The sequence below is a fragment of the Vombatus ursinus genome, unplaced genomic scaffold, assembly GCF_900497805.2.
Source record: "Vombatus ursinus unplaced genomic scaffold, bare-nosed wombat genome assembly UNPS02010394.1, whole genome shotgun sequence".
Taxonomy (NCBI): domain Eukaryota; kingdom Metazoa; phylum Chordata; class Mammalia; order Diprotodontia; family Vombatidae; genus Vombatus; species Vombatus ursinus.
In genome coordinates, this window is record NW_020950172.1 from 9,429,872 (window position 1) to 9,449,566 (window position 19,695).

The 19,695-nt window shown below is 59.4% G+C and overlaps 2 protein-coding genes across 6 annotated transcripts; one reads left to right on the forward strand and one right to left on the reverse strand.

Moving 5' to 3' along the window:
- The first annotated feature begins 1,786 nt into the window (after window positions 1-1,786).
- On the forward strand, window positions 1,787-7,134 carry RRP7A (ribosomal RNA processing 7 homolog A). The gene is made up of 7 exons (XM_027854330.1): window positions 1,787-1,904; window positions 2,583-2,725; window positions 3,493-3,615; window positions 4,772-4,889; window positions 5,663-5,760; window positions 6,073-6,271; window positions 6,822-7,134. Exons 1-7 carry the CDS (start codon window positions 1,832-1,834, stop codon window positions 6,905-6,907), a joined length of 840 nt encoding a protein of 279 aa, XP_027710131.1. The 5' UTR covers window positions 1,787-1,831; the 3' UTR covers window positions 6,908-7,134.
- Window positions 7,135-7,244: 110 nt separating this feature from the next.
- On the reverse strand, window positions 7,245-18,901 carry SERHL2 (serine hydrolase like 2). 5 transcript variants are annotated; one of them, XM_027854328.1, is made up of 14 exons: window positions 18,789-18,901; window positions 17,074-17,223; window positions 16,863-16,976; window positions 16,183-16,224; window positions 15,827-15,846; window positions 14,941-15,015; window positions 14,727-14,843; window positions 13,460-13,572; window positions 12,737-12,816; window positions 12,054-12,088; window positions 10,677-10,780; window positions 8,125-8,207; window positions 7,764-7,790; window positions 7,533-7,597 (listed from the first exon to the last, which is right to left on the reverse strand). In XM_027854328.1, exons 1-12 carry the CDS (start codon window positions 18,790-18,792, stop codon window positions 8,126-8,128), a joined length of 936 nt encoding a protein of 311 aa, XP_027710129.1. In that variant the 5' UTR covers window positions 18,793-18,901; the 3' UTR covers window positions 7,533-7,597; window positions 7,764-7,790; window position 8,125. The 5 variants fall into 5 exon arrangements, 4 of the variants coding, with proteins under 4 accessions (XP_027710127.1, XP_027710129.1, XP_027710128.1 ...); XM_027854326.1 differs by lacking the exon at window positions 10,677-10,780 and having other exon boundaries at window positions 7,245-7,597; XR_003568445.1 differs by lacking the exon at window positions 10,677-10,780 and having other exon boundaries at window positions 7,506-7,597; window positions 7,694-7,790.
- Window positions 18,902-19,695: the final 794 nt, after the last annotated feature.

Consider the following 19,695-nt stretch of genomic DNA (forward strand, 5'->3'; position numbering starts at 1 on the left):
CTAAGTTGTGGAAGCGGAGTAGGTGCACCCAGTGTGGTTGCCTCACAGAGCTCTGCTGGTCTGCACGCCTCGAGAACCCAGCTGGAATCGGCTTCTCGCCGCGAGGACACCCAGACTGTTCCGGCAGTGGGACTCCACTCGTGCCCACACCTGCTCACTAGTCCAGGGAGCGTATTGGGAATGAGCCGCCCCGAGCCCGACATCTCCTTTGGGGGGCTGGGGCCACGTGTCTCGACCCCTTCCAGAAGAGAGGTGCCGGCAGCGCGGAGGTTAATCCTGGCCCTGACCCTCGGCATCTTTGAATTGGCATTAGTTATTTGTGGTGGGAAAGAATCGGGAATCTCTTGCCTGCGCCGCCTCCTTCGCCTGACGTCTCCAGAATCTCATCCAGGCCTTGCCCGGTACTGTGCTATGCACTGGATGGCTCCGTACAGACGGGCCAGAGGAGGGGGACGCAGAAGCTGGGTCCGCAAAGCACTAGGAGTGAGGGCTGCCAAGCGGGGCTTCTTGCGGGAGGGGGGATTTCAGCTGAGAGCTGAAGGGCTCCCACAAGACGATGGTGAGAATGGAGGGATGGGGACAGCGCACCAGAGCCGGGAGCTGGTGAGGGAATCCCGAGTGCGAGGCTGGAGTTCTGGGCTTGGAGCGGGGAAGTGGGACCGAGACTGGGCAGGGAGGAGGGGCCGCGTTCCCAAGGGCTTTAGGAGCCAAACAGGATGTGACTTTCCTCCTGGAGGGCAGAGGGAGCCTCGGGACTCTATTGAGTGAGAGGATCGCATGCTCAGCTGCCGTTGGGAAGGATCCAGAGAGTGGAGGCTGGGCCCAGGGACGAGGCCGGGAAGGCCAGGGGTGGAGGGAGGAGGGCCTGCCCTCTAGGGGCACCAGTGAATGGAGAGCAGAGAGGACGAGACTTGGGGGAGAAGGGCGACGCAAAGGCTGGCCTTGGGAGGCCCCGGGAAGATGGGGGTGCCTTCAGATCCCATCAGATGCACGTTTGGAAGGGGCTTCCAGGAAGTCCCAGGGCCGACGCCTTCCCTGCGGTCATCCCCGGTTCTCCTTTCTCGACCTGGTCACAGGGATCTGTTTGTCCTCCGCCCCCCCCATTCAACTGTAAGCCCCCCGAGGGCAGGGACCGTCCGCCTTTGTGTATCCCCAGCGCTTAGCACAGTGCTGGTGGCGCCTAGTAAGCGCTTAGTAAATACTGACTCATCGGCTATGCTGAGTTCGAGCTGCCGGGGCGGAAGGTGTGGTGAGGGCGGCGATCGGAGAGAGGTTAGGGCTGGATGTGTGGTCTTCGAAGAGCATGGTGGGGAGGAGCGGTCCAGCTCCGCTAATATCGATCAGCCACGTTTTAGTAAGCACTTGCTGAGTGAGTCTAGAACGGGCCGGGGGCCAGGGGTCCGAGGCTTGAGGTTAAGCCCTTGCTCGAGTGCTAAGCCCGCTCTGTGACCTCGTCCTTTCTGGACCTCAGCGTTCTCATCTGTGAAATGGGCCCAAAGAGACTTGCCCTCCCCCATCCCCCAACCCCACGCGGCTCAATATTATTCTTAATCGTGATCGTTGACTAAATGATCAAAGCACTCTCTACTCCTCTCCTGCCTAAAGCGTAAGCGTAAACCCTCCCCAAACAAGCGCTCAGCACACACGTGGCTAGGGCAGGAAATGGGCGTCTGTGTCTTTAACTGTTCTCCACCGCGGGGAGCACGTGACTTCTCTCGTCGTTATGGGAACGCCTCCCGCCCCTTACGTCACTTCCGAAACTAGAACGACGACGAAACTAGTCCGCCCAAGTAGAACTACGACTCCCAGCAGCCCCCGCGCTGCTTCCATCATGGCGGCGGGCAAGAAAACGGGTGTGAAGGAAAAGACGCCGGAGGGGGCTCCGAGTCCGCCCGGCTACCGAGGTGAGGCCTGAGGGGCGGGGGGTCCGGGGCGCGCCCTCACCCTGCCCGCGCGACCCCCCTGCTCCGGGAGGGAAAGGACCAGGAGGGCATGTCAAGCGTGAGGGACGGCGCTGGGCAAAGGCGTGGAGACGAGAGGTGCCACTGTGTGTGGCTAGGCGGCCCTTGTGGGGGAGGGGTGATCCGGGACAGCTTCGTGGAGGAGGCGGGCCATGAACTAGGCTCTGAAGGCCGCGTAGGGGGGAGAAGGAAACCTTCCTGCCTTTACTTAGTAAATGCTCCTCGAAGGAAGGAGTGGAATCAGTCGTGGGCTGTGGGGGAGGGAGCAGCCCTCCAGCTGTTTGTTCCTTAGAGCTAGCTGGCCGGAGGGCCTTGAATGCCGAGCCGGGCCCTTTGCTGGAGGGCCCCGCCCCCTGGGGCTGGGCCCAGGGGGAGGGGCCTGACACCTTTGCACGCTCACCTTGGGAACGGTGCCAGGGGTGGGGCTCGGCCCAGACAAAGGCGGGGAGGTGGGAAGTGGAGAGGGTTTTGGAGGGCCGGGAAGGAAGAGCCCAGAGGAGAGCCTGGCTGGCCGGTGGTGTGCTCGCAGCCGGTGTAGACGAGGCGTGGGGGGGTGCGGTTTGCCCTGGAGGTAATGGGGGGCCACTGGGGTTAGTGAGCAGGGGAGTGCTTCCCTTTCAGCCATCCCCATCAAGTTCTCCCAGGACCAGGCGTCTTCTCACTTCCTCTACATCAAAGAGCACCGAGTTCGAGGAGGTGCCAAGTCCAGCTGGCCTCCAGACCGCACCCTCTTTGTCCTCAACGTTCCCCCATACTGTTCAGAGGTCAGCGAGCCCCACTGTGGGGTGGGGGACCCCTAGGGTGGGTAGCGAGAAACAGTGAAAAGAGTGCTGGAGGATCAGGCGCAGGACCTGGGTTCTAATCCTGGCTTTGCCGCTTGTCAGCGCTCTGCCTTTGTGCCTCAGTTTCCCCCTCTGTAAAAGCGAGGTGGCATCCCAGTGCCTGGCAGGCTGAGCTTGGAGCCAGGAAGGCCTGAACCCCAATCTGTCCTCACCAGCTGTGACTTCACCTCTGGCTGCCTCGGTTTCCCCTACTGCCCCAGCAGCTGCCCCGGGCACACAGCGTAGGGTTGAGGGAGATGTGTCCAGAGCATTTAGGAATTAAATTTCAAAGTCCTGATGTCTCTTGCTTGTGTTTCATGGTTACCTCTGGAGATGTTCCTCGGCCCCGCCGAGCGAGCACGTCAGCCGGCATTTATTAAGCACCAGCTGTGTGCCAGACCCCGCATGCTTCCTGCCCTCGAGGAGCTCACAGTCTTGGGGGGAGCACACAGAGTGCAGGCAGCCAGGTCACATCAGCGATTAGCAAGGAAAGAGGGACCCGAAAACGAGCCTGTGACATTGGCCTGCCCGCTGGCTGGGTCTGCCAGCGCGTGCCGCCTGCCGCACCCAGAGCCCCCCGCCTCTGCAGGGAGGGGCGGAGGCGGGGCCTTCTCCTGACACAGCGCTCAGCCCAGGAGCTCACTTTTGGGGGGTCCCAGGTGCTGCGCCCACCTCACCCCCTGCTTTTTCCTTCCCTGGACGGTGGGCAGGAGTGCCTGGCCCGGCTCTTTGCCGCCTGTGGCCCCGTCCAGTCCGTGCGTCTACACGAGAAGCCAGACCTGTCCGAGACGCCGAAGGAGTCGTCGGTGTTTTTCTGTCCAAAGCCTGTCCCGGTAAGTCTCCTGGGAAACGCTGGAGGGGAATTGGGAGGCGGCCGCAGGCGCTGGGGGAGAGCGACCCTGGGCACGGTGTAGCGGCATTGGGACCCTCCCACCCAGTTTGGGCGCTCCTGTCCTTCCTGTCCCCCCCCCTTCTCTCCGGGGTAGAGGCTTCTCAGGGTTGCCCCGCCAGGCCTCCAGCAGTGCCCAGGCAGAGCTGCTGCGGAGCCTTTATCTGCCACGTCCTCACTTTGCCCTCTTGTTTTTAAACTGGCATCTCCAGGTTGCCCCAGCAACCGTCCACAGACGGGTCCAGCACACAGACCACCCCTGTGCCCCCGTTTTTAAACCCTGCCATGAGGGCTGAGCTCGGGGCTGCTCGGAGGGGGACGCAGGCGGGCAGGGACAGCTAGGCGCCACCAGGTTACGAGCCCAGGATAGGGACCCCTGAGGGCTGACAGAAAGCGGGAACCACGGACGAGCGCCTTGTTAATACCATGTGCCCCCCTTTTTTTCGGTGGGCTCACAAATAATCCTTTTTCTGTTCTACTTTCTTTGCTCTTTAAGGGGTGGGCATTAAATTCAGACTAAAAGAAAAACACAGGGATAGCCTGGGCCTGGGGCCTCCTGGGCCAGGGACTTGCCCAGCATGTGTCAGGGCAGGACCTGAACTCAGCATCTCCTAGCTCCAGCTTCAGTTTTCTGTGTTATTCTGCCTTTCTTTGTTTTTTAAAAAAGAAGAAATCATGGGGCAGGTCGGTGGCACAGTGGATAGAGCACTGGCCCTGAAGTCAGGAGGACCTGAGTTCAAATCCATCCTCAGACCAAACACTTGACACTTACTAGCTGTGTGACCCTGGGCAAGTCACTTAACCCCAATTGCCTAAAAATTAAAAAAAAAAAATTAAATTAAAAAAAAAATGAAGAGGAAATCAGATCATTGTGTATCGGGGAAAAAAAATCACTGGTACTTCCTAATGGCTCATCCCTCCCTTAAAGCCTCCCTGGGCCACAGGCCATTTCTGGCAAGGTGTGCCACCCTTGGGGCCTGTAGCGCCCACCTTTCATCTGGTCCCCGGTCACTGCCGTGGGTGGCGTGGCAGCTGAGGGGGGGCCCAGCCGGGGTCTCTGGGTGTGTCCTTATCTCTGCCCCCCGGCTCTCTCCCCGCAGGGGTTCCACGTGGCTTATGTGGTGTTCAGGAAGCCAGCGTCCCTGCCGAAGGCCGTGGCCCTTCAGGGACCTCTGATCATCTCAGCAGAGAGCCACCCGGTGAAAACTGGCATTGAGAGTCAGTGTGGGTGGGGGGCGGAGGGGGCTGAGCTGGGAGGCGGGGCAGGAAGGAGCCCTCTCTGACCCCAGGCTCCTCTTCTGCTTTGAGACACAGAGATAGATGCAGATGCAGACTGAGGCAGTCCCTCGATTTCATGTGATTTCATGGAAATTGTTACTGGACCTGGAGCGTAGGCTTGTGATTTTAGAAGTAGGAGGGACTTGGGGCAGAGAGGTGGCGCCCTGGCGTCAGGGGGACCTGAGTTCAAATCCGACCTCAGATGCATGATACTCACTAGCTGTGTGACCCTGGGCAAGTCACTTAACCCTGATTGCTTCGCCAACAAAAAAAAAAAACCAAAAAACTGGGGGGGACCTTGGAGGCCTCGTTTTACAGATGAGGAAACAGGTCCAGGTGCCCTGACTCCAGATCTGACGTTCTGTACACGAGGGGCGTGGGCTGCTTGTCCTCTGCGCCCCCACCCCAGCAGCTCCCCCTTCCTCCTGCCTGGAAGGCCCCATGGTCCTACGAAAGCTCGATGTGATGAGATGACGATAAGTAATAACAACAATTAACATTTACAAAGCACCTACTAGGTGCCAGGCACCCTGGGTGCCAGTATTATTCCCATTTTACAGTTTAAGAAATTGAGGCAGACGGGTGCAGCGACTTGCCCAGGGTCAGACAGCCAGTAAGTGTGTCACATTTGAACTCACGTCTTGCTGGCTCTCTGTCAGAAGGGCTTCCTGGGGGAGGCGGCGTGTGGGGCCTCACTGTTGCCTCTTTGCCAGAGTGGATAGCGGATTACGCAGATTCTCTAGTGGACCCGGAGGCCCTCAGGCTGGAGGTGGACAAGTTCATGGAGGAGTACGACAAGAAGACGGCCGCGGTATGCACGGCCGCCCGCGGGGGCCGCTGCCGCGGGCACGAGTGGGGGCGGGGGGAGGGCAGGGTCCGGGCCTGGGTCACAGCAGAACTTTCAGGGACGTCCCTGCAGCATATTTCCACCCCCCCGGGCCCCACACAGAGGAAAGCTGAGAGGGTCCTAGGGTGAAGTCAGTGAGGATTCAAACCTTGGACTCCCAACCCAGCACTCCTGCAGCTCTGGGGAACAGGGCCAAGCTGTCTGTTCCACAGAGGAGGAGACTGAGGCCCTGGGCCCTGGGGCGGCAGCTGATGGGGCGGCCTCCCTGTACCGCAGGAAGACGCCAAGGCAGAGGCGGAGGAGGGGGTCCCAGATGAGGAAGGCTGGGTGAAGGTGACCCGCAAAGGCCGGCGGCCTGGCCTGCCCCGCTCCGAGGCTGCCAGCCTGCGCGTGCTGGAGAAGGAGAAACGCAAGAAAGCGCGCAAGGAGCTGCTTAATTTCTACGCATGGCAGCACCGCGAGACCAAGATGGAGCGTGAGTCGGGGGCCCGGCCCGGCCTGGCTCGGAGAAGGGGTCCCCACTAGGGGTGGGCTCACTGCCTGCACTGGTAGCCCCATTTTTACTGGGGAGAGCTGAAGGCTTCCCAGATTCACAGCCTTTGGAGCAGGAGACTGAGGTCTCCCTGGCTGCGCCCGGCAGATGTGGGGGGCCTTTGCTCCCCACTCCCTTCCCTCCAGGGGGTTTGGGGGCAGGGGCTGGGCCAGCTTGAGGAGGAAGGGCCCAACAAGCCCTGCCTACCTTTCACTCCCGGGGTAGAGGGACACTGGGCCCGACCCATCCCTCTGGGCCATCCCTGACCAGTCCAGTGACCCCCTCATGCCCAGGTGGGGGAGGGGGGGGCGCTGATCCCTCTCCCCTGGGACCCCTCCCCTCCTGGACCACGCAGAGCAGGAGACTGTCCTGGCAGGGATGCCCACGAGGGTCAGGGCCCAAGGAGCGCCTCCCTCAGCAGGACGGGGTGATGGGAGGACGCGGCCGCCCCCCCCACCCGCTGACCTCCGCTCTCTCCCTCCGTCCATCCCAGACTTGGCCCAGCTGCGGAAGAAGTTTGAGGAGGACAAGCAGAGAATCGCCCTGATGCGGGCCCAGCGCAAGTTCCGCCCATACTGAGTGGGGGTAGCCAGGCCCCACTAGAGAGGGCCCGGCGGCCATGGTGCCAGGCCTGGTCTGCGGACCAGAAGGAAGCGGCCAGCCCAGAGGGAGGGGGAGAGAACAGAGCCCTGGGCACGCGGCTCAGGACCCCGGCTTTCCGGGGCTGCCCCGTCTCCACAAGGCTGCCGCCACTTTCTAGAAAACGTCAATAAAGGGCAGACAGCCCTTCTGCCCAGTTGTCTGCATGGTTCGTGGGCGTGGGCTCTGTTGCCTGGGGAGGGCTGCCTCTGAGGGACCCCCACCCTGAGATCCTTGCCGCTCCCCGAGCTCCCACACCCACACGGACCACAGGCAGTGCAAGGAGTAAGATTCTATTTGTCGAGCTGTGGAAGGCTCCCCAGGTCATTTCTGGGGGTGGCCCCGGAAGGGCTTGGCCCAGCCCCTTTGCCCTCCCCTCCCCCAGCTGGTCCCTGCAGCTGCCAGCGAATGGGAGGGCGGTGGAGTGCCCGCCCTCAGCCCATGGCATCGGCAGAGGGCACGAGTGCCAGCCGATTTTCCTGCCGGGCCTAAGGGTCAGTCCACGGGGGGCTACAGGTGGGCCTGCATGCCGTGGTTGCTGTCCAAGAAGTCGCTGATGATCCCGGCCACCCGCTCGGGCTCCTGCATGTGGACGTGATGGTTGCCGGGGACCTCCACGTAGTGGTAGCGCTGGGAAGGAAGCGCCCGGAGTGAGTCGCCCTGCCTCTGCCCGCCCCGGGGAGCCCCAGGGCCCCGTCCCCGCCCCCACCTGCCAGGCCATCTCACCTCCTTGAGGTTCGACTTTAAAACCTTCAGGACCACCTGGAAGTTTTTGATTTCGTCCTGTTTTTCTCACCTATAGGAATGGTATCCCTCGGTGGCCCTTAAGCAAGAGAGATCGCTGGTGGTCCCGGTGGGGCCGGCTTCCGGCTCCCTGGGGCAGGAGTGGCCCCAGGCTTCGTGTGCCGGGCCGGCAGATCTCCCCGGGGCGGGGGCTGGTGCTAATGTGTCCAAGGCCTCCCCCTCGGGTGTCTCTGATCTTGGCCCATTTGGGGACAGGGAGGAGGAGGAGGAGGACTTGTTTGGAATGGGGTCTCCTGGGGCCACTCCTGGCTAGACCCCCCCCCCACCTGAGGCTCTCTCGGAACCAGAGGAAGGGAGGGGTGAGCAGGAGGGGGGTGTCCAGGGGCGGGGGAGGGGGCTCCGTTTGCACTTACATCACGATGAGGACTCTAGCCTGGATTTGCTTGCAAAAATAGGCCAGCTGCTCCTTGCTAATGAGTTCAAAGTGATTCTCGGGCTGGGAGGGGAGACAGCAAAGCGCCATGAGTGAGGACCCTCCCCTCCGCGCCCCGCGGGGTGCCGCGCTGCGTCTCCGGGCTGGGCCAGTGATAAAAAGGAGCATCCGTGGGGAGAGGCGAGGTTTGCAAAGCACTCCTTGGGTCCTCGCAGCAACCCGGGCAGGGTTTGCTGTTATCCCTATTTCACAGTTGAGGGCACTGAGGCAGGTAGAGGTTACCTGAGGGGTGGGAGCACGCACATCTAGTTAAAGCGCCCGAGGCAGGATCTGAACCCAGGTCTTACTGACTCCAGCCTCCTACCTCCTGGGCCGTCTTCCCCAAGGGAGAAGAGAGGAGCAGAGATGCCTCCTGGCCCGTATCCCAAGAGAGGCTGCCGTGTTTTCCCAGGACGCTTTGGGGCAGATTCTCCATAGCCTTGGCACACCCGGGAGTGGCTCCCTGTGATCTAAGTCCCACGGGAGCAGGAGTTCCGAGTGGGAATGCTGACGGCCACGCCCTAGAGACGGAACCTGAGCCGGGCTCAGGATCCTCCTCTGGGAAATGTGGGGGATAGATGATGAAGGCAGCCAGTAGAGAGCTGGTCCCGGAGTCAGGAAGGGCTGAGTTCAAATTCAGCCTCGAGCTTACGCCCTTTCTTGCCATGTGGCCCTGTTTGCCTCAGCCCTCTCATCTGTGAGATGGGGAGAGTAGTGGTACCTGCCTCCCAGGGTGGTGGTGGTGAGGACGGAGATGATCCAGAGGCAAAGTGCTCTGCAAAGCGCTGCGGAAATGCCAGCAGTCTCCGCGGCCCCTTCCAGCTCGGGCCTAACCGTGTGACCCACCCGAGGTCCGCAGCTAGTTAGCCGCTGGCCCATCCCGGCAGGAACCGAGACCCCAGGGGCTCACTAAGCCCTTAATTAGATCTGGCTGATTGGGATTCTTCAAGCTTTCCGTGCAGTGCCCCCCAGAGCCACGAGATGGGGCTGTTACCACAGGGGGGGGCGGGGGGCTCACAGACGGGGGGGGGGGGGGGGGGGGGGGTCTTGGCCCTTCTGCACCCTGCTTTGGGCAGCAGGACCCTCATCCCTCTGAAAACCAGGTCAGAGAGTTCCTTACAGTTAGAATCGGGATTTTATTAGGTGGAGATGAAGCCCCCAGAGGGGGAGGGGCTGGTGCAGCCGGGGTCCACACCTTCAGCCCTTTCCCCCTGCCCCAGCCTTCTTTACGGCCCACCTGTCCTTCACGGCCTCCTGCCTAGTGCTGGAAGGGTAGTAGCGCACACACCCTCCCTGAGGGCAGATCGCAGTCCCTCTCCCCACACCTCTGCTAGAGTGGGCTGCTCTGGCTGGTCCTTGGCCTGGAGGCCCGTTAGTTGGAGGGGTCCCGGCACAGCTGGTGCCCTCCTCTTAAGGGGCTGGGGTAGCTCCAGGTCGGAGTGAGGTGGCAGACGGGAGCTCTCTGAGGCACCTCAGTGACCCGAACAAGGGCTGGTCTTGGAATCAGTCGTGAGCCTTGGCTCTGAAACCCTCTAACTGATGGCCCTTGGGCACAACCATTCACTTACTGGGTCTGTACAAAAGCGATATTAATGCTGGTGTTACCTAATCTCAGGGTGGTTGGGGGAAGTCCCTTCCCACTTTCCAACTCTCTCCACTGTTAGCCCAGCTTCCCTCACACACGGAGTTAACTCATTGTCATCACTCTCCTGCTCTAAGACATTCCGTGGCTCCCTATGCCCATGCTTCTGTGCCTGGCATTCGAGGCTCTGTGATCTAGAAAGCGACCAGCCTTATCTCAACATGTACCGTAGGCTCTGGTTAAATTGGCCACTTCAGTTGCTGCCACTGTTTACAAAGGACTGTCTGTGCCCCTGGGCAATGAGATGGCCAGGCCAGGCCCACCAAGATTTTAGCAGCCACGCTCTCTTTTTCCAGAATCTTTGGGAGAAGTTCCTCCCGTGCCTGAAGGTTCCTGGCTCACATCTGCCTCTGCCCTGGGGCTCAAATGCTTCCTAGGATAATGCCAGAATCACCAGGGACTTGGTGCCTTGGACTTTGGCACTATTCGGTTTGGGGAGAGGGGAAGAAGTCCATAAGGGTGTAGACACAGCGGGTGGCAGCAGACAGGATGAGGAAAGAGTGAGAGGGAAAGGGAGAAAGACTTAGGATTTAGAGGCTGAGAAGCCCACCATCCTAGGAGCAGAGATCTAGTCTGAGGCCTCCTTTTTCATAGATGGGGAAACTGAGGTCCAGAGGCGGGGAGGTGTCCTGCCTTCCCTGATCTTTGCCCCACAATGGGAATGGAGCCATTGGAAAGGGAAGCTAGGGACTGGGGAAAGTTAAACTGAGTTACGCTTTCCTGGGCAGGGAGCCCTTCTCTGCAGTGGCTGGCCCTGTCCCCACCTCTCCCCTTCCATCCCACGTCACTCCTGGGGTGCCCACTAGGAGGGCGCTACTGTGGTGCTGCCTTCTCAACTCAGGCCTCCAGACCTTAGCGTCCCTGGCGCCGACCACTGGGCCAGAGTCCGAAACAAATCCACCTTTAGCCCTTTGCTGGCCACGGGGCCTTTCCATCTGCACCACTGATGGGGGCTCTGTGCACAGAACGAATGGAGAAGCATTTATTAGGCACTTACTATGTACTAGGGGATGGAGGTCGAAAGAGGAAGCAGGCTGGCTCCTCTCCAGTGGGGGAGAGGATATGGAGAAGAGGGTTTGGCCGGGGGCTAGGACTCTTGTCTCCCCTGAGCTGGGCACCAAGAGTTTGATAAACACGCGTGCATTCATTCCTTTGTCCTCTTACTCTCAGTATCCCCAGAACCCTGCTGACCCTCCTACCAGCTCCCTGCTCTCTCCTCCCATTTCTGCTGGCCACACCCTCGTTATTCCTGACCTCCAGGCTAGAAAACCGGTGGTCAAGGGGCAGCTGTGGGGCTCAGTGGACAGAGCACACACCCTGGAGGCAGGAGGACCTGATCGGCTCCTAGGTCTTACAGCTCCTCCCACCAAGGTCAAATCCACTCCTTTCCCTCTGCTTAGGTGGCTGACCCTCATCAGGCCCTCATCGGGTCACACCTGGCTTAGCATTCAGCAAGCATTTATTAAGCACCTACTGTGTGCCAGCCAGGCACTGGGGATACACAGACCAGTAAAGTCATTCCTGCCTGCTGCCCTTGAGGTGCTGAGGTTGCACAGGGGAGGTCACCAGCCCCCTAGGAGTGCTGCAGCAGGGTGGACGTGTCACTTGCTGCTCAATCAATTTAAATGACCCCCTGTTATCTCCAGCATCAAACACAGACTGGCATTTAAGGGCTGGCACAGCCTGGCTCCGGCGACCTGTCCAGGTGACTGACTGGACTTTCACACACTTGGTTACAGCCAAAAAGCTGTTGGCCATTTCTCAAGCCTGATACAGACCTGGCCCCTTTCCTGATTTTCTTGGAAGCTCTGTTTAAACTACATGAGCGGGAAAGTTGGGCCTGGAATCAGGAGGACCTGAATTCAAATCCAGCCTCAGACACTTCCTAGCTGGGTGACCCTGGGCAAGTCACTTCACCCTGTTTGCCTCAGTTTCCTCCTCTGCAAAATGAGCTGGAGAAGGAAATGGCAAACCACTGCAGTGTCTCAGCCAAGAAAAGCCCAAATGGGGTCATGGAGAATCGGAAATAACTGAACAATAGCATTTACCTATGTTGGACACGCTTCCCTCTAGGAGACTGCAAACTCCTTCAGATCAGGGACTGGTCTTTCTAAATCTCTCTTGGGGCCTCCCCCTCGGAACATGTTCCATAAATGTTTAGTGGATCGGACACACACACATACATGCAGAGTGTTCCGTGTTTCAGGACAGGGAATATGAGAACTCACCAGGCCCAGCCTCTGGTCTCGGTTCAACACCACACCTAAAGGGTCCAGAACAAAAATGACCATCTTAGTGGGAAGAGCAGAGGACGTCCACTCTTCTTCTTTTTTTTGCAAGGCAATTGGGGTTAAGTGACTTGCCCAGGGTCACACAGCTAGTAACTGTTAAGTGTCTGGTCTGAGACTGGATTTGAACTCAGGTCCTCCTGACTCCAGGGCCAGTGCTCTAGCCACTGGACACCCATTCTTTAACCATTCTGAAAGACTCCGGGTCTTTTGTAGTGTTTTCTGGACATTACTAGTTCATGTGAGTCTAATGGCTTCTTCAGACACCCCTCCCATGTGACTCCCCAGGAGGGAGGCCTTCTTCCAGATTCTCCTATTGGAGGCCCTCTGGGTGTCCCAAGGGGCAGCTGGTACAAGCCTCCAGATCAGCCCATAAACCCCATTTTACAGAGGAAGAAAGTGAGGCAGGGAAAAGACTTGGCCAAGGTCACACAGCCGGGAAGCCGCTGAGGTGAACGGTCATTTGCTCAGATGCCCCTCCATTTCCCTCTTCACGCCACAAGCAGCTGGGGGTAGAGGGGGACCTGAATGTGGCCATTCCCTTTGTGAAGCAATTCTGGATTCCACAGATCCCCCTCCCCCACTCCCTGCCCGGGTTGTGGCCAGCAAGGGGGCTCTCTAACCTTCTGCCACCTTGGTGGTTCCTCTCTCCAGCAAGAGCCTCCCACACTCTTCATCCACTTGAACATTGTTCTTTAGAAAGCTGGGGAAGGCACAGGGGGCAGTGGGGAAATGGGGCAAAAGGGGAAAGGCATTGCATCGTTAATACATTAAGAGGAGGAGATGAGGCATTTCTGGGAGAAAAGAAAACAAACACTATGGGACCAGCAATGAAGAAAACATGCTGTGATCCTAGTTATAGACGAGGGGCGACCTGCCCTAGCGAAGGGCCTTTCTGCACCGGGAGTGACTGGCAGGTGAAATCACAGCTCTGGCTTCACACCTCCTCCCCACATACACACAATGTGTGGGTGTGTGTGTGTCCCACAGGTAGGGAAACAGTGCTTGGCAAAAAGTGCTGAATGATTAATTGACTGACTTGTGGGTATTTTGGGCAAGACCTAAAGATCCAGAGAGATGGGGAAAGAACAAGTCCTGCTCGAGCAGGAAAGAGTGTCTGCGAGCCCCAGGATCTGCCACTGGCTTTTCAAAAGAAAGCCTGAAGGGAAGCCGCCCTCTACCCCCACCCCGCACCCCTGCTCCCCCCATGCACCCTGCAGCTTTCAGGGCCAACAGGGTCTCGGCTGCTTCGCCCCAGGCCCCCGCCTCCCGCCTCCCGCCCCCCGCCCCCGGCCCCGGGCCACCCCTCCCCCCCTCAGCCCCAGGCCCCCGCCTCCCCGCCCTACCTTTGCAGCATCTCCTCGGGGCTGACAACCTTGGGGGGCTTCTGCTGCTTGGCTTCCACCTGCAGCACGCGCTCAATGCTGCGTCGCCTGTAAACCAGCAGGTTGCTTGCCTCCTGGAGGGCAGACATGGATGCGGGCAGGTGTGAGGGCCTGGATCCTATTGAAGCCTTCCCGGCTCATGGCCAGCACTGTGCCAGGCACCCGCAGCACCAGCAGCACCTGCCCTCCAGAGGCTTCCGTTCCATCCGGCCAAAGAGCAGATGTGGTCTGGGACCCGGCCGGCTTTCTGGAGGAGGGGACTCCGCTTCCTGCCCTGGCCCCCTCCCTGGCTCCTGCCTCTGAAGTCCACCGCTGCTCCCCCGTGTGCCCCCCACAAGCCTTCTGCACCAGCCCCCGCGCCTCACCCAGATTCCTCCCCTGCACACCCCCCGGGCCCCTCGCAGGGTTTGGGGAGCGGCCGGCTCTCCCCACCATTGCTCTGGCGCAGGGACTGTCTCCCATAACTGGGTCCCTGCCGTCTCAGATGGTCCGTCAGAGACTCCCCAGCCCTAGCAGCCTGAGCAACAGAGCCACGGGCAGGGGCAGGGGGTCTGAAGGCCGAAGGCCACACCTGCCGGTGTCTGAAACGCTGCCGGGAGGGAGGAGGTGGGTTGTCCTTCCAGAGAGAAACCCGAGGAGCGTCCCCTGCCAGCCCGGGCAGAGTCACGCTGAGAGGAGCGCTGGCACCTGCCCTTCTGCTGCCCTTCCTCCCCACCCCCACTAAGCTGGTCTGAGCTGCCCAGGCAGGCATTCCTCAGATGCCAGGCTGGGTTTGCAAGGGTGGTAAGGGCACCAGCACCCTGCCCCTCTGCCTCCTGTGACAGTCTAACCTGGGCCCCTCACAGGGACACAGCAGCTACACGGAGGTACACGTTCTGGCCAGACTCGATCCCAGTGACAGAGACTTGAGACTCCGCACGTATGGGCTGACCGACCTCGCTTAGCCCCTTTCCCTCTCCGGGGCTCAGTTCCCTTCTCTCACTTCCACAGATCCCTGCCGGCTCTCCTTTCTGCCAGAATGGTGGCCACCCTCCCTCCTCCCGAAGGAAAAAGAGGCCATCCCAGAGAGGCAGCGTGGTCCAGTGGGCAGGGCCGAACATAGACTAGAAGTGAAGAACACTGCAAGGGTGTGAGCCTGGACTAAGTTATCTCATCTCTGAAATGGGAACAATAATCACAACGATCTCACCTGACCAGAAGAGTCAGATTTGTCAAGGCGTGGCTTTACCTGTGTAAACCTCATACGTGTGAAAAGTCTTTGCTTTTCCTTGGCCTTCCCCTCCCGGGCCATTGGGGGTGGGCTGCAGGGTCTACTGCTACAGCTACAGGGATGGAGGAGGGGTCCCTGGAACAGGGTCAGATCGCATGGGAACAGAAAGCCCCCCAGGCCGAGGGGTGGGGTCACCCCCCCACCTCTTCCCAGTCTCCATCAAAGGCCTCACCGGAAAGTCCAGCAAGAAAGGCAAGGAGTCCAGCACGATCAGTTTATCCACCATCTCGGGGAAGATGCAGGAGAACTGGGAAGGAGAAGGAGGAAGAGGAGAGAAAGACCAGGACAGGAGGCTTCTCTCTCCCCGGCGCCCACGAGGAAGGAAACTCCATGGATCTGCCCGCCCTCTTAAGCCCACCATTCCCAAGGCCTTCCTTTTGCGAGCTATCTTCCCCGGTTAGATTGGAAGCTCCATAAGGGCAGGGACTTATTTTCCTACATTTGGATCTCCAGGTCTTAGCACAGCACCTGGCATACAGCAGGTGCTTAGTAAGTGTTTAGTGATTTACTGCAGCTCCAGCAGGTTCAGCGACAGCCAGGGCAAGTCCTTCCAGGCTGAGCAGGCTTTGAGTACTAACTCTGGGCATGGGCTTCTGGGTCTGTCTCCCTGCCTCAGTGGGTTCCAGTCCCAGGATGGGGCCCCTGGTATATCCTCCCTTTCCCTGAAGCCTCTAGCTTGGGGATGCTACCGCCCCCCTCCTAGGAAGTTGATAGGCAGGGCAGCCTGGGAGCCTGGCACCGTTCCAGCTCTGCCAGAAGGCACCTGCAAACTAGGCTTCTGACCTCCTTGGTTTTTGCGCAGAATGGGCTGAAGGTCTTTACTCTTTTTAGCCAGCCAATGGGGGAAAGGGGAGGCAGCTGCTTGTGACACCTCCCATCCCGAGGGGGGTCCCTGCCGTCACAGGCCAGCTAGTCCCCACGGGTCCCCTCTGGCTGGGCCGCCTGGCCCTGACCTGGAGCTGCTGACGGCCCGGGGTTCTGGTTCTGCTTTCTGGCGGCCATCCCTCACTGCCCCCTACTCAGAGCCCAGCCTGGCTGGAGCAGGGCCAGGGACTTACCATGCCACCAATGGTGCTGCCTGCAGACAGAAAAGGAGAGGTGGTGGTTGCCCCCTCCCCAGTCTGCCGGGTGCCCTCACTGGCCCTGGGCATCCCCCCAGCAGCCCAGGAGCTCTAGAGACACTGAGGGGGATCGCCATTCCCCAGCACCATATCCACGCCCTGAGACTGGAGGTCTTGGGACTTCATTTCCTGGCCAGGGCTCTAGCAAGCGGACTGACTGCTAGATGCCACCTGTCTGCCCTGGCAAAGTCACAGAACAAGCAAGGGCAGAGCCCAACTGCCCCCCAGAATCCCCTTCTGTTTCTCCCCCCACTGTCCCACATGGGGCCTGGCTCCTTGGCCGCTTTACTCACCAAAACTGTGGGCCAAGATGGAAAAGCGCTTCCATCTCAGGGCTGGGGAGACACAAACACACACAAACACACACACACACACACACACACAGAGACACACACACAGACACACACACAGACACAGACACACGCACACAGACATAGACACACGCACACAGACACACACACACACACAGACACACAGACATAGACACACAGACACACACACACACGCACACACACGAACGTCATCTCCCGGCCAGGCCCCTCCCCCCCACAGCTGACAGGTGACTGGTCAGATCTCTGCTGCACGGTAAAGAGAGGCCGTGTTTAGGTTCAGGAGGCGCTCACTCAAGCAGAGCGGGGGTCCGAGGGTCAGCAACCCCCTCTCCAGCTCGAGGGAGGGACAGCTGGGGAGCCTTCACGGGCTCACTGTGACAGAGATCTTAGAGATGGCTGGGCCTGCCGCCTCCTTTTGCCATAGAGGGATGGAGGCCCAGAGAGGGAGGGGTCTCCTGTCCTTGGTTCCCACAAACACTCTGTACACCCTTGCTTTAACAGCTTTGATGCACGATTTTGGGCTGCGTGCCAGGGGCTTCTCCTGCCCCCCCAGGCTGGAGGACCTCTCAGGTGCTGTGGGGGGAGGGTGGCCTTTCCCGAAGCGGCATCCCCCTCCCCATTCCCACGCTCCCTCCATTTACCTGACACCACACGGCACACCTCATTTACATAGTCCTGTTGGTGGTACGAGAACCCGGGGTGATGGTGGGAGGAAAGGCCGTGGCCCCCGAAATCCATGGCGACATAATAGAAGGCTGCAGGAGAGGGAGACCGGTCAGCCCTTAGCACCTCTTCCTTCTCTCCAGCTGCCCCACCTCCCTGCCCTGGCATCCCCCAGCAGCCCAGCCTCACTTTGAGGGAGAAGCGGGATGAGCCGGTCAAAGGAGTTGGCGTTAGCTAGCCATCCGTGGAGGCAGAGCACAGGGGGTCCCTGCGGGGAGCCCCAGGCCTTGACAGCAATGTGGCCCCAGGGCACGGAGAGCTTCAGTTCTGAGAGCAGACCTGAAAAACAGGGGAGATGTGAGGCACTTTTAAGGACCTGGGGGTCACAGTGGACAGGGCTCTGGGCCTAGAGGCAGGAAGACCTGAGTTCAAGTACACCTCAGACACTTCTAGCTGTGTGAGCCTGGCCAAGTCTCTGTTTGCCTCAGTTTCCTCATTTGTAAAATGGGAATAATAACAGTACTTACTTTGCAGGGTTCTTTGTGAAGCTCAAATGATTTACTATTTGTAAAGGGCTTGACACAGTGCTCGGCACATAGTTGGTTTTTTTGTTTTGTTTTTTAATTTATTTTTAGTAGGTGTTTAATATATATTTCTGTTTGGTTTTTGGTAAGGCAATTGGGGTTAAGTGACTTGCCCAGGGTCACACAGCTAGTAAGTGCTAAGTGTCTGGTCTGAGGCCATGTTTGAACTCGGGTCCTCCTGACTTTAGGCTCGGTGCTCTATCCACTGAGCCATATCGCTGCCCCGTAGGTGTTTAATAAACACTTATTCCCTTCCCCCATCTCTCAGCCCCTTCCCTTTTAAAGAGTGCAGAGCCCCCAGCGCACAGCTCCTCTTTGGGGGAAGGAGCCGGACGACGATGGTCACCCTCGTACAGACCAGGACCCCCACCCTGTCTCGTTCCAAGCCTCCCGTCCAGTTTCCACTGACTCCTCTTTAGACCATCTTGGCCCGTCTCCATGTTCCTCCCACTCATTCTTTACAATATGACTAATGTGAAAATATGTTTAATAGGAATGTTCGTGGAGAGCCTCTGTCGGACAGAGCCTGTATCAGATTGTATGCTGTCTTGGGGTGGGGGGGAGGGGGAGAAAATTTGGAACTCAAAACCTTATGGAAGTGAATGTTGAAAACTAAAAATAAATTACTTAATTTTCCTCAATTAATTATACTTCAATGACTTCATTACTTAGTCCTTAGAAGGACCGAGAGTTCAAGGTCACAGTCATCATACTCTGTAATCCAGTGACACTCACCTCCTTGTCTTTCCTCCATTTCCAGTCTCCAGGCATTTGCCCTAGCTGTGACCCCTGCTTGGAATGCCCTCCCTCCTGTCCCCGCTTGCCGGCCCCTCCCCCCTCCCCTGCGATCCTAGGACTGAGAACCAAGCCCTTCCCAGCTCCCATCAGTGCAGCAGAGGTTCTGGGAGCCAAGGGACGGGTCTGACCCTCACCAGCTGTGTGACCTTGAGCTTGGTGGCACAGTGGGTAGAGCACTGGACCTAGGGTCGGGTCAGGAAGACCCGAGTACCAGTGGGGGCCTGAGACACTAGCTGTGTGACACCTCGCCCCCGCCGGTCTCAGTTTCCTCATCTGTAAAATGGGGATAATCACCGCACCTCCCTCCCAGGGCTTAGCACAGTGCCTGGCACCCGGTAGGACCCTATAAATGCTCGTTCCCCTTCCCTTCTCCTTTCTGAGCCTCAGTTTCCCGGTCTGCAAAGAGGAGTGGGGCTCGCCGGTGTTGGCGGTCCCGGCAGGCTGCAGATCGGATGCTGCTGCTACCGACCGTCCCCCGCCCTCCCGTGCAGCCCCAGACCCTTCTCCGCATCTGGCTCTCACCCATGTGGCCGGCCTCGACAGACCGCTCCTTTACGCACTCGCTGCCCGGACAGAGATCGATGTGAGGGCAGAGAAACCCGACCTAAGCCGTGAAAGCTGGGTTTCGGGAGCCAGGAGGCTGCCGTCCCAGCTCCGCCCCTCCGCAAAGTCCCTCCCCGGGCACTGATCTCCTCCTCCAGGCCCCGCCCTGCCCTGGCCAGCCTCTGGGCGGATCTCCCGCCCTTCCCCTTTCTGGGGGTCCTGCCAAAGGGGTGACTGCCGCCTTTCACAATCCCTAGCATCAGAGAGGCCCCGGGCACTCTTGCTGGCCCGTGCTCCTGGACAGCGCCCCCAGAGAGGGCTGGGTCTGCTGGGTCCGGGCATCCTCCCGGAGCGCCTGGGCACCGGACTGGATCGCAGGGCAGTGGGGAGACCGAGCATTGTGCCCCGGGGCCTGGCTGGGCCAGCAGAGCCCCGAGAACCCAGAGCGTGAGAGCTGGGAGGGGTCTGATGCTCAGAAAGGGCCCTAACTGGCTCCTTAGGAAGGCATCAGGCCCGTGCCAGGCATCCTTTGACTCCATGCCCTTTTCAAACCATCCCTCAAACAGTTCTTGGGCACCTGGTCCCCCACTAAATTGTGAGCCCTTCCTCACGGGGGTGCTTGACGCATAGTAGGCACTTCATAGACAGATTCTGATGATGACTGAGCTAAGGGCCGGGGGACAGTGGAGAGCCCCCGCTAAGACGGAGGCTGAGCACCGATGGCAGTGCGGAAGAAAGGGCAGAGTACCGTGGGGGGTCCATTGGGAGACTAGGGTCCTCCTGAGGAGGAGGACAGCATGGACCTAGGAGGAAGGGCCCAGCTAGGACCCCCGGAGTCCCAGGGAAGCTTTAGACCTAGGAGGCCGGGCAGGGGAGAAGCAGACAG

Coding starts and splice junctions, on each gene's coding strand:
- SERHL2 (XM_027854326.1), bottom strand. Junction 15,016..15,826: donor GCAGCACCATTGGTGGCATG/GTAAGTCCCTGG, acceptor TCTCCTTCCCAG/TTCTCCTGCATCTTCCCCGA. Junction 14,844..14,940: donor CTTTCTTGCTGGACTTTCCG/GTGAGGCCTTTG, acceptor ACCCTGTTCCAG/GGACCCCTCCTCCATCCCTG.
- RRP7A (XM_027854330.1), top strand. CDS start 1,832: ATGGCGGCGGGCAAGAAAACGGGTGTGAAGGAAAAGACGCCGGAGGGG. Junction 4,890..5,662: donor GGTGAAAACTGGCATTGAGA/GTCAGTGTGGGT, acceptor CCTCTTTGCCAG/AGTGGATAGCGGATTACGCA. Junction 6,272..6,821: donor CCGCGAGACCAAGATGGAGC/GTGAGTCGGGGG, acceptor CGTCCATCCCAG/ACTTGGCCCAGCTGCGGAAG.